Consider the following 13319-nt stretch of genomic DNA (forward strand, 5'->3'; position numbering starts at 1 on the left):
CCCTATAAACCCTGTTTTGTGTGTGTGTGTGTGTGTGTGTGTGTGTGTGTGTGTAAATATACAAATACAACAAACAGTGCTTTATTTTTCAGGTACAGTAGGTGTATTTAGTAGTAGCATTCAAGAAATTGTATTAACAAAATGCTATTAAAGTTCTTCAGTCAGAGCAGTGAATGGTTTTTCTCTGTGTATTTTTTTGTTTGTTTTATTAACATTAAATGGATAGTTCACCCAAAAATTTAAATTATGTCATCATTTACTCATTCTCAAGATGTTTTAAACCTGAATGAGTTTCTTTGTTCTGTTGAACATAAGTTGCTGGTCCCCAGTGACTTCCATAGTATTTTTCTGTCATTGGGGACCAGCAACTGTTTGGTTACCTACATTCTTTAAAATATCTTCTTTTGTGTTCAGCACAAGAGAGAAATCAATACAGGTTTGGGACAACATGAGAGTGAGTAAACAATGACAGAAATGTAATTTTTGGGTGAACTATCCCTTTAATGGCAAGCGGCAGCATGTTTAGGATTATTAGTCTGCTGTCACTTTAAGACATCTAATGCATCTAATATACAGTCACTCATCTGTTCTTTTCTCAACTGTTTACTTTCACTTTAGACATAACCAGCTGTGTTTATATGTAAACCTTGTGTGTTCTTGACAGTATTAGTGCAATCAGATGTGAAAGATAACTCAAAAGACAGGCTTTTTAGTGTGCGCGCGCTTCAGGTGTGAGCTCTTAGAAAAAGCGCACGTCAGAACAGCACGCAAATAAAAAGTTTAACCGGCAAGGCTTAAGGCACATGCAAATAATGTACTTTTGTGATTGTGAATAAGTCAAGTGTGCAGTGAGTGTAACTCTACCGCTGAGTTAATATTTGATGTGAATGTATGTCGCATTGTACAGTATATTGAGACGGATGCATCAGAACTGCAACTGATAGAATATGCGCTGTAGCGATACTACGATATTTCTTCAAAAGCAAATCGTGGAGACATTTTAATCATCCACAATCAAAAATCGTGATCACAGACTCACCCATAGTTTTTAGTCTGTATGTCATAAAGAAAATGAACTGTTGCCTTTCTACATATATCTAATCTTCCTGACAAAAGAAACAGTCTTAAGAGGATTCTCAAAGCATACGGCCAATTTCAAATTTATATTTCATTATATGTAAATAATTCAGCTTTGGCAAACAGAAATAGGTCCTCAGGCGCTGTTTGACATGATTTTTAATGTGTGCGCATTCCTCAATCATATTTGATACATTTTAACATGATTTTTTCAAAAAGTGATGAATGGAAAATCAAATAAGTAAAAAAAAAAAGTTGCTTCAGTCTAGTAAATTATCATCTTGAAATATTACTAATAATATGAAAGTTATTCTTACGTTTACTTGATAAAAATCAGTAAAGATATCACAGCAAAAAGACACACGACGCAGAAGCTGAAGGTGGATGTTTGTACAATTAAACTTCAAGGCTTTTTACTTGCTAAAAAAGTGTGAACCATCAGTAAGAAAGGCATGTAATAGAGTACAACAGGTTTTCCAGCAAAGTTTTGATCATGTTGATAATTTAGAGGCCTCAGAAATGCATGCATCAAATATGATAGAGCTTTATAGGGTTAATTTCATGTGATGTCTAGATTAGTGAGTATAAGGAGTCACACGGGCTTCTGTGGTTTGCCTTCTTTAACCCTGAACTGTCTCTCAGCATTTCACCTGATAACGGTACAAGATTGTGAATTTATACTCATTTTCATAATTCTGTTCATAATTACATTAATAGCAGTGTGTTTAATGGGTTGAAAGTTCAAACCGTCAAAATCTGAAAGTGCTTCAAGTGTCCCCTGAAAAGGTTTTTGTTTTGTGATATAAGTGAAACTGTGCATGCTTGACACGCAACACCAAACCTCACCGATTCCTGCGTGTCAAGCAAACAGTTCAGCTTCCCTTTGACCATATTTTGTGTGTTGATCAATGTTTCTATGTGAAGAAAAGCCTAAATTAGTCTGTTCATTATAAAAAGAGATCCTGTCTCTTCAGCAGACTTGGATTAAACTGCTGGATTCATGGATTGTTTTCTTGTACGATGTTTTCGTTAACTTTTTGAAGCTTGAAAATTTGGGTTGCCTGGACAGCCATGACGATATTCAGAACAAGAGGCTGTGAGTGTGATATTGGTTTTATATAACAGAAGTTAACACAAGAGGTTAACAATATTGCCTGTTACTTTGTCCATTTTATCTCTACTAAAGAAAATAGGTGCAAATGAATCCAGATCAGGATGGTAGTGGTGTTTTGTTCTAAATGATTCAGCGATGTAAAAGATTCAATGATTCAATTCATCACATTAATAATAACCTCATTAACACTGCAAAAGAAAATGAACTTCCATAATTTGCAGGTCCTTTTAAGATTAGCATACTTTAACATGATTTTTGTGCTTTTCCCCCCATATTCATGATCAGTAAATTGGACATGAGTAATTATTTATTTGTTATTTATTTATTCATTACATTATATTACATTCAGATTATGTTATTTATTGAAAGGTTATAAGGTGAATTAATTATCTGTTTAAGTGCTGTTGATAAGATGTTGTTGAATGGAGATGCTTAATGGGTGGACAACTAAAACTAAAAATATTTAATGAAAGACTGAACACTGAGAAGTGTAGGTGTAATAAGCAATGGCTCCTGCTGCCTACTCCTTTTGCTCACTGTGTTGTCTTGTAAATATTGTTAAAGCTTTTTTTTTTTTTTTGAGTTTGAGCCAAAACAAATTAAATAAATATGTTGTGTTACTGTTATATAACAATAATGTTATGTACTCTAAAACTATTCATGTTAGATGGGTGGAGATGGGTGGGTTTAGAGGTGGAGATGGGTGGGTTTAGGGGTGGAGATGGGTGGGTTTAGAGGTGGAGATGGGTTGTTTAGGGGTGGAGATGGGTTGGTTTAGGGGTGGAGATGGGTAGGTTTAGGGGTGGAGATGGGTGGGTTTAGGGGTGGAGATGGGTGGCTTTAGGGGTGGAGATGGGTGGGTGTAGGTATCAGGGGGTGGAGATGGGTGGGTTTAGGTATATGTAAGGTGGGAGGAGTTGGATCTGGATCCAACAACGCCACCTGGATCTTGTGTTCTGCAGTGAGGACCATCTCGAATTAACAGCTAGTTCTGGCCAGAAAGATCGATTACAGCTCCAACTCACGATATGTACGCAGGATAGACGAATCCTATGAGATTACAGAGCAGAGAAGCGCCGTATCCGATCACCAGGTAGACTGCAAGGATCGCGATGACAGCTGCAAGACAAAAGACAGTATCAGCTCTATTCGTGCGCAAACAGCATTAAACTGACACGGTTCCTGGTTCAGATCTTCCTCCAGCAGCGCTCACCATATGCGATGTAGCACCTGCTCACTCCGGTCCTCGCCTCGATCTTCGCCAGCACGTCCGTCATGAGATTTTTCTCGTAAAGGAACTTCTCGAAGCGTTCTTTCAGCCCGTGCGCCATGATTCGTCTGTTCCGATTATGGATTTATTGAGATATGAAATAAAATTCATAAACAGCAGCTGAAGTCCCGCTGCTCTCACCAGCTCAGTGTGTGGCTGAGGGCGTGACGTCACGGAGCCACCTCCTCCACCACACCTTTTTTTATTTTCTTGCGGAACTTATGAATACATACACGAACAGGGAAATGAGACATGGATGTGTCTCCCACAAAAAAAACATCATAGTAACAAAAACAGAGGATTAATAATATGGGTTTACGCACATCACGTTATGGCATTATCTACACAGGAAAAAAAACAAGAATAACAAATGCTTTTCAAAAGCACAAAAATAAGATTACAACCTATCTTTTTTTCTTTTTCTATTTTTAAATTGTCATAATACATAAAAAAAAAAAAAAAATCCACCCTTCATAGCGGAGCGAGGCAGACAGCCGCGAAAGAAAGGCTTTTATTTTTTAACATTTAAAGTTGAATGAAGCTGCCGCTGAAAATATGGGTATCGATCTATTCCTAGTGGCTTGGGCTTTGACTGTACGAAAAGCCCACTGCATCCGAGTTATAATTTTGCACAGTTTAGCCAGGTGATTATAAACACATTTATGTATTGCATGATCATTATAAAACAAACAATCAGACAAACATGCTAATCTCCTAAATCGCTCTCTGAACTTCACTATGATTGGCCTCTTGGTGATGTCCGTTATGTGCAGAGCGATGTGATTGGCCAAGAGCTCTAAATTTGCGCGCTCTGTCATTAACTGACGCTTCTGGTCCCGCCTACTCTCAAGTACTTCATGGATTTGCAGCGCTATATTTTTAGCTTGTTAGCATGCTAGCATCAGCATCGTCGATATAAATTCACAGCACTGCTTGCTCTTTTATTGTTAAGCGTTTGAATGGTACAGAACCATGTACTTTAGCCACATATTATAAATGCGAAGCACGCGAGTGTAGTAGCTTTGCGCTGTTTTTAACGCACAGGTCTTGCTTGTTCGGGATGTTTTTACCCTTAACATGGAGACAAAAAAAGGGGAGATTCCTAACGGGCTGCTGGATGACCTCTGCAGGTAAACCGAGAGCATACATTCACACCTGACTGTCTATTTAAAAGCACCTGTAAGTGTGATGTGCGTTTTATCACTTTGAGTGGTCGAATATCTCGTAGCTGTCTTTGTTATACGGCAGTTTAATAACGGACTCAGTAAGGCTGCGTTGCAAAACCTACGAAACTGCTAACAGGCAGCCTATGAAGTATCGTGGGCACCTTCCGAGTCAGCTGCAGTTTTGTACAGTTTTGGCGCGTCCTGAGGGTATTTGTGTATCACATGCGCGTCTCGAGTCAGCTGCGGGGTTGGACGCCTGCCAAGTAGGCGGTACTTAGACTCCAGAAGTAAGTAACTTAATAACAATTCCCAAAGTCATTCGTCTGATGCAGATGATGACAGTAGTTACTGTTGTGCATATGTTCTAGTATTTTGACCTAAATGGTCAATTGACTAGGCTACTTGTAGAACTACTTCCGTGTTTTATTTGGTACGCCTCACGCATTTCCGGTAACAACATTCAGGCATCTACAAATCCGAATGCGATTTCCTGTGTTTTTTATTGATTTGTTTAATTTACGTCGTAATAAAATATTATTTGTATTACGGTATAGTCAGGTTTTAATGTTTTGTCCTTAGCTGATCACATCCCAGTGAACGTAGATAATGAGAGTGCAGATTATTATGACTATTTAAGGTTATCTAATTCTTAGGTCTGTTAGACCAGGCTGTCAAACGCAGTTCCCGGAGGGCCCGAGCCAGAGTTTAGATTCAGCCCTAATTAAACACACCTGATCCAGCTAATCAAGCCCTTCAGGCTTATCTGAAAACTACATGGTTTGTGTGTCCAGCCCTCCAGGACCTGAGTTTGACAGCCTTGTGTTAGATTAATAAGTTCTTCAGAAAACTAGTGTGCCACGTTATTTAAAATGCCTTGTTACAAAGCTCAGTGCAAATATAATTAAATCATCCTTAAATGTGCTTTTGACTTATGATGCAGGCTTCATGGTTTCAGTATTTTCTGTGTTGTGTCTTGTAGTCGCTTCATTCTTCACATCCCCAGCGAGGAGAGGGACAATGCCATCAGAGTTTGCTTCCAGATTGAGCTTGCCCATTGGTTTTACCTGGACTTCTGCATGCAAAATTCACCAGGACTGCCTCAGTGTGGGATAAGGGACTTTGCCAAGGCTGATATCCTTAAGAGATGGTATATGAAAGCATATTTGGGCCAGAGAGAGTACTGAGTCTAACACACAGACTAAATGCACAGTTTTTCTGAAGTGTCTTTGCCTTTCAGCCAGTGCTTTTTTTGCTTGAGCAGAATATTGCGTTGGAGAGCCACAAACCCCAACACGCACGTTTAGCTCATTTAAAAGCATCAGAATTTTACCCAAAGTGCTGCACAATTCAGAAAACAAAGAACAGAAAATCAGTCGAGGGAGCACATGATCTTTCTTTTTATTACTTTATCTATTGGCATTTATAACAAATATAGAGAAAATCAAATTTGCAACAAGAAGGAGCCTCATGAATAAACATTCGACAGAACTTTACGCTTTCCTCTTCATGCGAATCTGTTCATGACATCAGAAACATCTAGCTAACGGTTCACAGACATCAAACACTGTCTTCACGGTCACAAACAAATATATATAATATAAAATGCCTTCTAAATGTGATCAAATACTTAAAGTGTGCATCACACCTTAATTGTTTATGTAATGTAACTGTCATCGAAAGCGGTTCACAAACTAAAGATTTAAGGGAGAACTTTGCTGCATGAGTGCATGATTGTGCAAAGTATAATGTTTCTGAAATGTGCAGGGTTGAACCTCAGATTGGTTTGTTTGGATTTATAGAAACCTGGGGTGTATTCCAGAAAGCACGGTTAACTTACCGTCAGCTAAACCCTGAACTTTCAGTTGATTAACCCCAAACCTTGCTTACTCGAGGTATGTGGTTCCAAAACCACGTCTGGGTGTAAGTTCATTCAACTCAGAGTATGTTCCTGGTTAAGACTCAAGACATTCTCAACAGAGCGACGAGTCACTATGGAAACGGACGCTAATAAAAAAAAAAATATATATATAAAATAGGCTATATTACATATTGTAATATTATATAAGGTATGTCACATAACCTACTTTCTGGAATACCCCCCAGGTAACCCTAAACTTTTTAAAATCTCATCAGTGCTGCAGTAACAAAGCTATCAGTTGAAAGGAATTCTGTCAGAGACATGCATTTTTATTCCATGTAAACATAAAACTTTGGTTTTCTGACATTCGGTTCTACTTTCAGCAGTGTTAATTTCGTTAGGGTTGTAGTTTTCGTCAACAACATTTTTTCACAGACAATAATGAGACTTTAACTAAATAAAACCCAGTTTGAATAACAAAAACTATGAACTGTTGATTTTTGTTTTCTTCTCTGTGTGTCTCCTTAACATTATGATCACTTTTTAATCATTGTCCATTCCTGCTGCCCCATGGAGAGGATGTTCAGAAGGTTTTAGAGCAGTGGAAAGAGTATAAGATGGGTGTGCCTACGTTTGGTGCCATTATTCTTGATGAAACGCTTGACAATGTATGTATACAGCTGCTGGAAGCATCATAAACTAATTATGTGATTTAAAAGAGGGTTGCAGAAACCTTTATATATTCATAGAAGTTCTCATTTGTGATTTATTTTGGCCTGAAGGTGTTGATGGTCCAGGGTTATCTGGCCAAGTCTGGCTGGGGTTTTCCTAAAGGGAAAGTCAATGAAGATGAGGCTTTCCATGACTGCGCTGTGAGAGAAGTATGTCGTTTTCTCAGCTTTCAAAATATAAGCGTTGAGAGGTAAGGGTAATGAAAACCATTGTTAATGTTGTTTGATTTGTCTGCAGGTTTTGGAGGAGACAGGCTTTGATATCCGAGATCGTATCTGCCAAAAAACATATATTGAGCAGAGGATTTCAGATCAGTTGGTTCGATTGTACATTATACCAGGAGTTCCTAAAGACACAAAGTACCACCCCAAGACCAGAAAAGAGATAAGGGTATATATACATTTTAATGCTCTATAGAAGCACATGTGTTTGATTGTACAAAGCTCTGATTGTGTTTCTCTGCTCTTTTGGTTCCTGATAGAACATTGAATGGTTCTCAGTGGATAAACTGCCTTGCCACAGGAACGATATGACCCCGAAATCCAAGCTTGGACTGGCTCCTAACAAGTTTTTTATGGCTATTCCATTTGTGAGGTACATCTTGACATTAATGATGTTCTAGAGTGATCCATGTTCATGTTTTGTTTGTTGTGTGGAGTATGAGTGTGAGGTGTAATGTGCTCGTCTGCAGGCAGCTCAGAGAGTGGATTGCCAAACACAAAGGAGAGTCAACGAGCAGCGATGAGGATTTTGCGTCCAATGGCAGCACACCAGGCAAACCATTCCGGTGCGATCATTCTTGCTATAAAAGTCATTCACCATTACATTTTCACGTGTGAAAAGATGTTATGTTTTGCATAACAAGCGAATAGTGCAGTAGCATTATAGTGCTTCAGCTCTATGGTAGGGATGGACCAGGACGGTGGGCTGATCGACTAATCGTCCAATAACTGAGTATGTTAGTGGTTATGCATTTAAAGAGGGACGCAATTGTCAAATAAGAGCCAGCAGACTAATTATAGTTAAAGGGTTAGTTCACCCAAAAATGTAAATTAGGCTGCGTTCTACTCACCCTCAAGGCATCCTAGGTGTATATGAATTTCTTCTTTCAGATGAATCCAGTCGGAGTTATATAAAAAATTGTCTTTGATCTTTCAAGCTCTATCATTGCAGTCAGCGGGTGTTGCATGCATCAGTCCAAAAGACGTGAAATAAAAACCTCCCTTCCATAAAAAAAGTGTCTCACATGGCTCCGGGGGGTGAACAAAGGCTTTCTGTAGCGAATCGATGCGTTTTTGTAAGAAAAATATCCATATTCAAAATGTAATAATCACTTGCAGACCATGGTGTTGGTGTGCTTGATTGGCCAGCAAACTCACCAGACCTGAACCCCGTAGAGAATCTATGGGGTATTGTCAAGGGGAAAATGAGAAACAAGAGACCAAAATATGCAGATGAGCTGAAGGCCACTGTCAAAGAAACCTGGGCTTCCATACCACCTCAGCAGTGCCACAAACTGATCACCTCCATGCCACGCCGAATTGAGGCAGTAATTAAAGCAAAAGGAGCCCCTACCAAGTATTGAGCACATGTACAGTAAATGAACATACTTTCCAGAAGGCCAACAATTCACAAAAAATGTTTTTTTTATTGGTCTTATGAAGTATTCTAATTTGTTGAGATAGTGAATTGGTGGGTTTTTGTTAAATGTGAGCCAAAATCATCACAATTAAAAGAACCAAAGACTTAAACGACTTCAGTCTGTGTGCATTGAATTTATTTAATACACGAGTTTCACAATTTGAGTTGAATTACTGAAATAAATGAACTTTTCCACGACATTCTAATTTATTGAGATGCACCTGTATACACCTAGGATGCCTCGGGGGTAAGTAAAACACGGCCTAATTTTCATTTTTGGGTGAACTAACCCTTTAATTCACATATTTATTTGTTGACTATCTGAAGACTGCATTATGACTCATTATTTGTGGGGCCTTAAGACTGACTTGTCGTTCAGAAGGCCCACTGATTTATGTATTAAATTGACTATGAAATAATGGTGTATTACATTCAAATTATCATTTCAAATATCAAAATATTACAATTTTATAAAATATTGCACAGAACAAGGGTATTTAATTAAAGTTCCAGTATGTCCGGCCTTTATATTTTTAATATTTAATATTTTTTAATACTTTTTTGGAATTGTTATAAATTCCCATCTGGTCAGCAGTAGTACTTTGTAAAAGAAAAAAGACCAAACAGTCATCAAAGATGAGGATATTGAACCTAAGTGAAAAAAGTTGTTGTTTTTTGTCATCAGTTGAGCCCAGTTGGATATGAGTATTAAAAGGTAAGATTAGATGTTTTATCAGGCTATTATTCTTTTTACAGTTCGATACCTATGTGTTGCAGAAGGCCATGTGACTGTGAAAAGAAACTTTGGGGTTCAGGGTTTTCGTCTTGAAGTCTGGACCATTTTTATATCTGCCATCTGCAAACAATATTCAGTCGTACCATTTTTTTTTTTTTATGAAATGCTCTTAACATGCTGATTAATAATGCTAAATGTAGACAAAAATGTATTGCCACAAATCTGGTTTATTGGAAGGGTTAGAGTCATATTTGTATGACAAATTTGCTGCTTTACGTATTTACCAGGGGAGAGAAGCAACTTTTGACTCTAGATAAAATCATTAGAGTTTATATTGCCGAAAGATCATTAGCATAAACAGTAGTGCTACTGTTGTTGTTGTGTCTCACGGTCCATTGGAATCAAACTGTAGTCTGGAGGACTAACTAAACAGTGTTAATGTTTCTAGAACACCAAGTATATAATCTTCTGCACAGTTATGTGTGTATTTTACTGCATGCCATAAAATGAGCAATCAGGTGACTGTTGAAATTATGACATGCACACATTTTTGTTGTTCCTCTTCTCAGCTCTAAGCCCAGAAGGTCTCAGATGTTGGTGGAAGCGTCTCCTGAAAGCTGGTCCAAGCAAAAACAACAGAAACCCTTCGGACAAACCTCCCAGAGCGAGTTAGTAGATGTGCTTAAACCCAAGGTAGGTGTTCACATCACAAAATATTGTGTGTACATATTACTGCTGTTTCGATTAGGTGCAAAAATCTACAGAAATCCACAGTATGCGAGAACTGAATTCAGAGCTTATTCATAGTTTTTTTCACTTTCACTAACTCTGTCAGTGTTATAATGCTGTTTCACTGATTGGTTGGTTTATTTTCTTGCAGAATCATGTGAAAGGCAACAGCAAGAAACCCCAGGAGTCTCCAAACCTGAAAAAAAGAGCTAATGGTGTCAGTCAGCAGCAGGTAAGCTGCTGCACACATTTACTGTACATTACAATAGAAGTTATAGTTGTGTAACACTATATTTACTTTGTAGAAAGATGACAAGAAACTTCAGCCCAGAAGACTTCAGGATAACTTCGACACGGGTAAATAAGCTTTTTAAGAAATTATGCATTAGGGATTAGAAATGGGGTTTTGTGATTATAACTAAATCAAATTAATTGTATTTTATCACAAGCAAACTCCTCACAAATATCCAGTATGTAACTAGAATTTATGAGTGTTTGAATGTTTTGTGATGCATGAGAGTAATGGTGTGCTCAGATTTGCGATCAGGATTTCTCCATGCAGATTTCACAACAGGTTCAAGTTGGTCACGTGGATTTGCTGTGTTGACCAATAGAAAGTAGGGGTGGGAGAAAAAAATCGATTCTCTGATGCATCGCAATTCTCTCTTCAACAATTCTGAATTGATTCTGAGCTTGGTTTTGTTTCCCCACAAATGGCACGTGTGTGCGCTAGAGATGCGGCGGGCTTCATTGCACAGAATTTGCACTGTGAGACACGTGCGCATTGCTTGACAGTGTGTGCTTCCACCTGCCGTGTTTAGATATGCATTCATTTTTTCACAAAAAAATGAAGTAAATTTTGCACAAATTAAATTTGATATAAAATTTACATGAAAATATAGCCATGTGCAGTAATATTGAAAACTGAGAATGTGACGCATCTTGATATTGAGTTGATAATGATAATCGTAATTGAACTTAATCGTGAAACCAGTGAAGATTCACACCCCTATTTTTAAGATGGCAGTACTGACATACAGAGATTCCAACTATAAATAAAAAGCATAGAAACTGCAATTTTGGTTCAAATGTAAAGTTGTAAAATGTATTTGCGCAGCAGAAGAATTAATCAAGAATTGATCAAGAATGGTTTTGGAATTGGATCGTGACTCCCAGAATCGGATCGGATCGTGAAGTGCCTAAAGATTCCCACCCCTAATAGAAAGCTGCTTGATTGTGTGAGCTGTGCATCATGCATCGCTACACTATTGACAGTGGACCTTTTTGCTTTCGATCACACCTTATGTTTATTGATCAAATAATTTAATGCACGAATTTAAAATACTGTCCACAACTGTTTTCACTTTTCAGTCATTCTACAATTGTTTTTGCAGATGCATCTGGTGACGTCTATGGCTGTAACGGACAGGCAGACTTGTGTTATGAGGAATACATCCACTCCTCACGGTCTTTCCTCCGCTTCAAATTTGATAGAGAGGCCATCATGAAATCCTGCTTCGAGTCCTGAAGTTCTGCTGTACTGCCTCTGGTTTTTAAAAGATTTGAAGCAACAAATTTCCTTAAGATCTACAAGTGGATCTTCTAAGCTGTATACCTGTTAGTCGAGATGCATTGCGTGTTGGACCAAGATTACAGATAAATCCAAAAAATTCCTTTTTTCACAAGACAAATGTCAGTTCCTATTCATCTGGATCTGGAGTGCTGTTAGCTTGACTTCTTTTTAGACTTGATATTTATTCTAAAACTTGTGCCCAATTATGAATGCATCATTTTGTCACTAAAGAGAAGTTTTTCTTGGTAAACTTGCTCTTAGTAATCTGTTAAGAAACTAACTGGTTTGTCTGAAACACACTTAACAGTATTTTGGTTCGGAGCACCTGAAGTGTGTATTCTGCTCTTGTTTCATTGTGAATTCAGATGTTACAATAATAATCGGTCAAGCTGTATGTTGAATTTCTATGGCTGAAGTCGTCTCAGTGTTCGTTGTGTGCTTAAACGTACAACCTTGCAAATATAAGAAGCTGCTCAAAAGCATGCTTTCAGAACGTCACATGACTGGTTCTGTACAGATAGGGTTGACATTACTCGTCCAACAGCAGTAAAACCCATTAAAGCCCTATATACTGTGAGTCCTCAGTCACCAAATGTCTGCTCAGTTTGATGCGTATTGGATTTTGCGGTTTGATAAATGACATTTCTTCCATGTTTCCCTGAAATTGTTTTCTGTTGTCATTTATATTTTTTTATCATGCTTCAACTGCTGCCTAGGTTTCTTCACCTTCCACAAGGTTACAATACAATATTCATATTTTCTCTGTGAAGTGGCACTGATATCTGTGGTAAGTTGATTTACAATTATGCTACATGATTTGCTTAACCACATTATCTATGGTTTGTATTGTCATTTATTTTCTCTTTCTCATTTTTTGGTAAATAAAGACACTTTCTTAAAGAGTGATGGTCTATTTTGCCTTTCCACATTAAAAAATATACATCCTCTTTCAACAAGAAGTGAAGCAAGGATTACTTTGGCAATATTACTTGTGCCATCTTTTCTAATATAGTCAAAAATTGACAACACATTGAATCCCTTGATAAAGTGAAAGCAAGGAAATACTTTAATTGTAAATACTTGGATTGAGATCTGGGGATTTAGGAGGCCAAGTCAACACCTTGCCTGCCTTCTCGTAGTACATGGGTGTCCTATTCCTGGAGGGCCAATGTCTTGCAGATTTTAGTTCCAAACAGCTCCAACACACTTGTCTGGAAGTTTCTAGTGAGTCTGAAAACCTTTGATTAGTTGATTTGGGTGTGTTTAATAAGAGTTGGAGCCAACTGAATTGTTCAGTGGTCCAGTTCTGATGTTCATGTGGACACAAAAGGGTCACCATGGGCACTCTGACCAGTCCACCCCATACACAGCCAGTTGCGATGCACCGTATGTTCTGACACCTTTCTCTCATGGCCAGAACTAA

General features: G+C 38.1%; 2 protein-coding genes across 2 annotated transcripts in view; one reads left to right on the plus strand and one right to left on the minus strand.

Annotated features, from left to right (window-relative positions):
- Positions 1 to 3643, minus strand: part of reep5 (receptor accessory protein 5) — a 7858-nt gene extending 4215 nt beyond the window's left edge. The window contains exons 1-2 of the mRNA XM_016462502.1: positions 3405 to 3643; positions 3217 to 3310 (exon numbers count right to left, since the gene is read on the minus strand). Of these exons, the coding sequence (XP_016317988.1) occupies positions 3217 to 3310; positions 3405 to 3522 (212 nt within the window). The 5' untranslated portion in view covers positions 3523 to 3643. The remainder of the gene's footprint in view (positions 1 to 3216; positions 3311 to 3404) is intronic.
- Positions 3644 to 3985: 342 nt separating this feature from the next.
- LOC107670035 (m7GpppN-mRNA hydrolase-like) lies at positions 3986 to 12782 on the plus strand. The gene is made up of 11 exons (XM_016462501.1): positions 3986 to 4591; positions 5607 to 5758; positions 7026 to 7153; positions 7268 to 7366; positions 7455 to 7607; positions 7699 to 7811; positions 7909 to 8004; positions 10164 to 10287; positions 10475 to 10555; positions 10629 to 10680; positions 11718 to 12782. Exons 1-11 carry the CDS (start codon positions 4539 to 4541, stop codon positions 11849 to 11851), a joined length of 1185 nt encoding a protein of 394 aa, XP_016317987.1. The 5' UTR covers positions 3986 to 4538; the 3' UTR covers positions 11852 to 12782.
- Positions 12783 to 13319: the final 537 nt, after the last annotated feature.

This window comes from Sinocyclocheilus anshuiensis, unplaced genomic scaffold (genome assembly GCF_001515605.1).
Source record: "Sinocyclocheilus anshuiensis isolate Anshui unplaced genomic scaffold, SAMN03320099.WGS_v1.1 scaffold664, whole genome shotgun sequence".
Taxonomy (NCBI): Eukaryota; Metazoa; Chordata; class Actinopteri; order Cypriniformes; family Cyprinidae; genus Sinocyclocheilus; species Sinocyclocheilus anshuiensis.

Excerpts from the sequence above, each read along its gene's own strand:
- LOC107670035 (XM_016462501.1), top strand. The coding sequence starts at position 4,539 with ATGGAGACAAAAAAAGGGGAGATTCCTAACGGGCTGCTGGATGACCTC. Across the intron at positions 7,367-7,454 it reads ATGACTGCGCTGTGAGAGAA|GTTTTGGAGGAGACAGGCTT; the intron begins GTATGTCGTTTT and ends ATTTGTCTGCAG. Across the intron at positions 7,812-7,908 it reads ATGGCTATTCCATTTGTGAG|GCAGCTCAGAGAGTGGATTG; the intron begins GTACATCTTGAC and ends GCTCGTCTGCAG.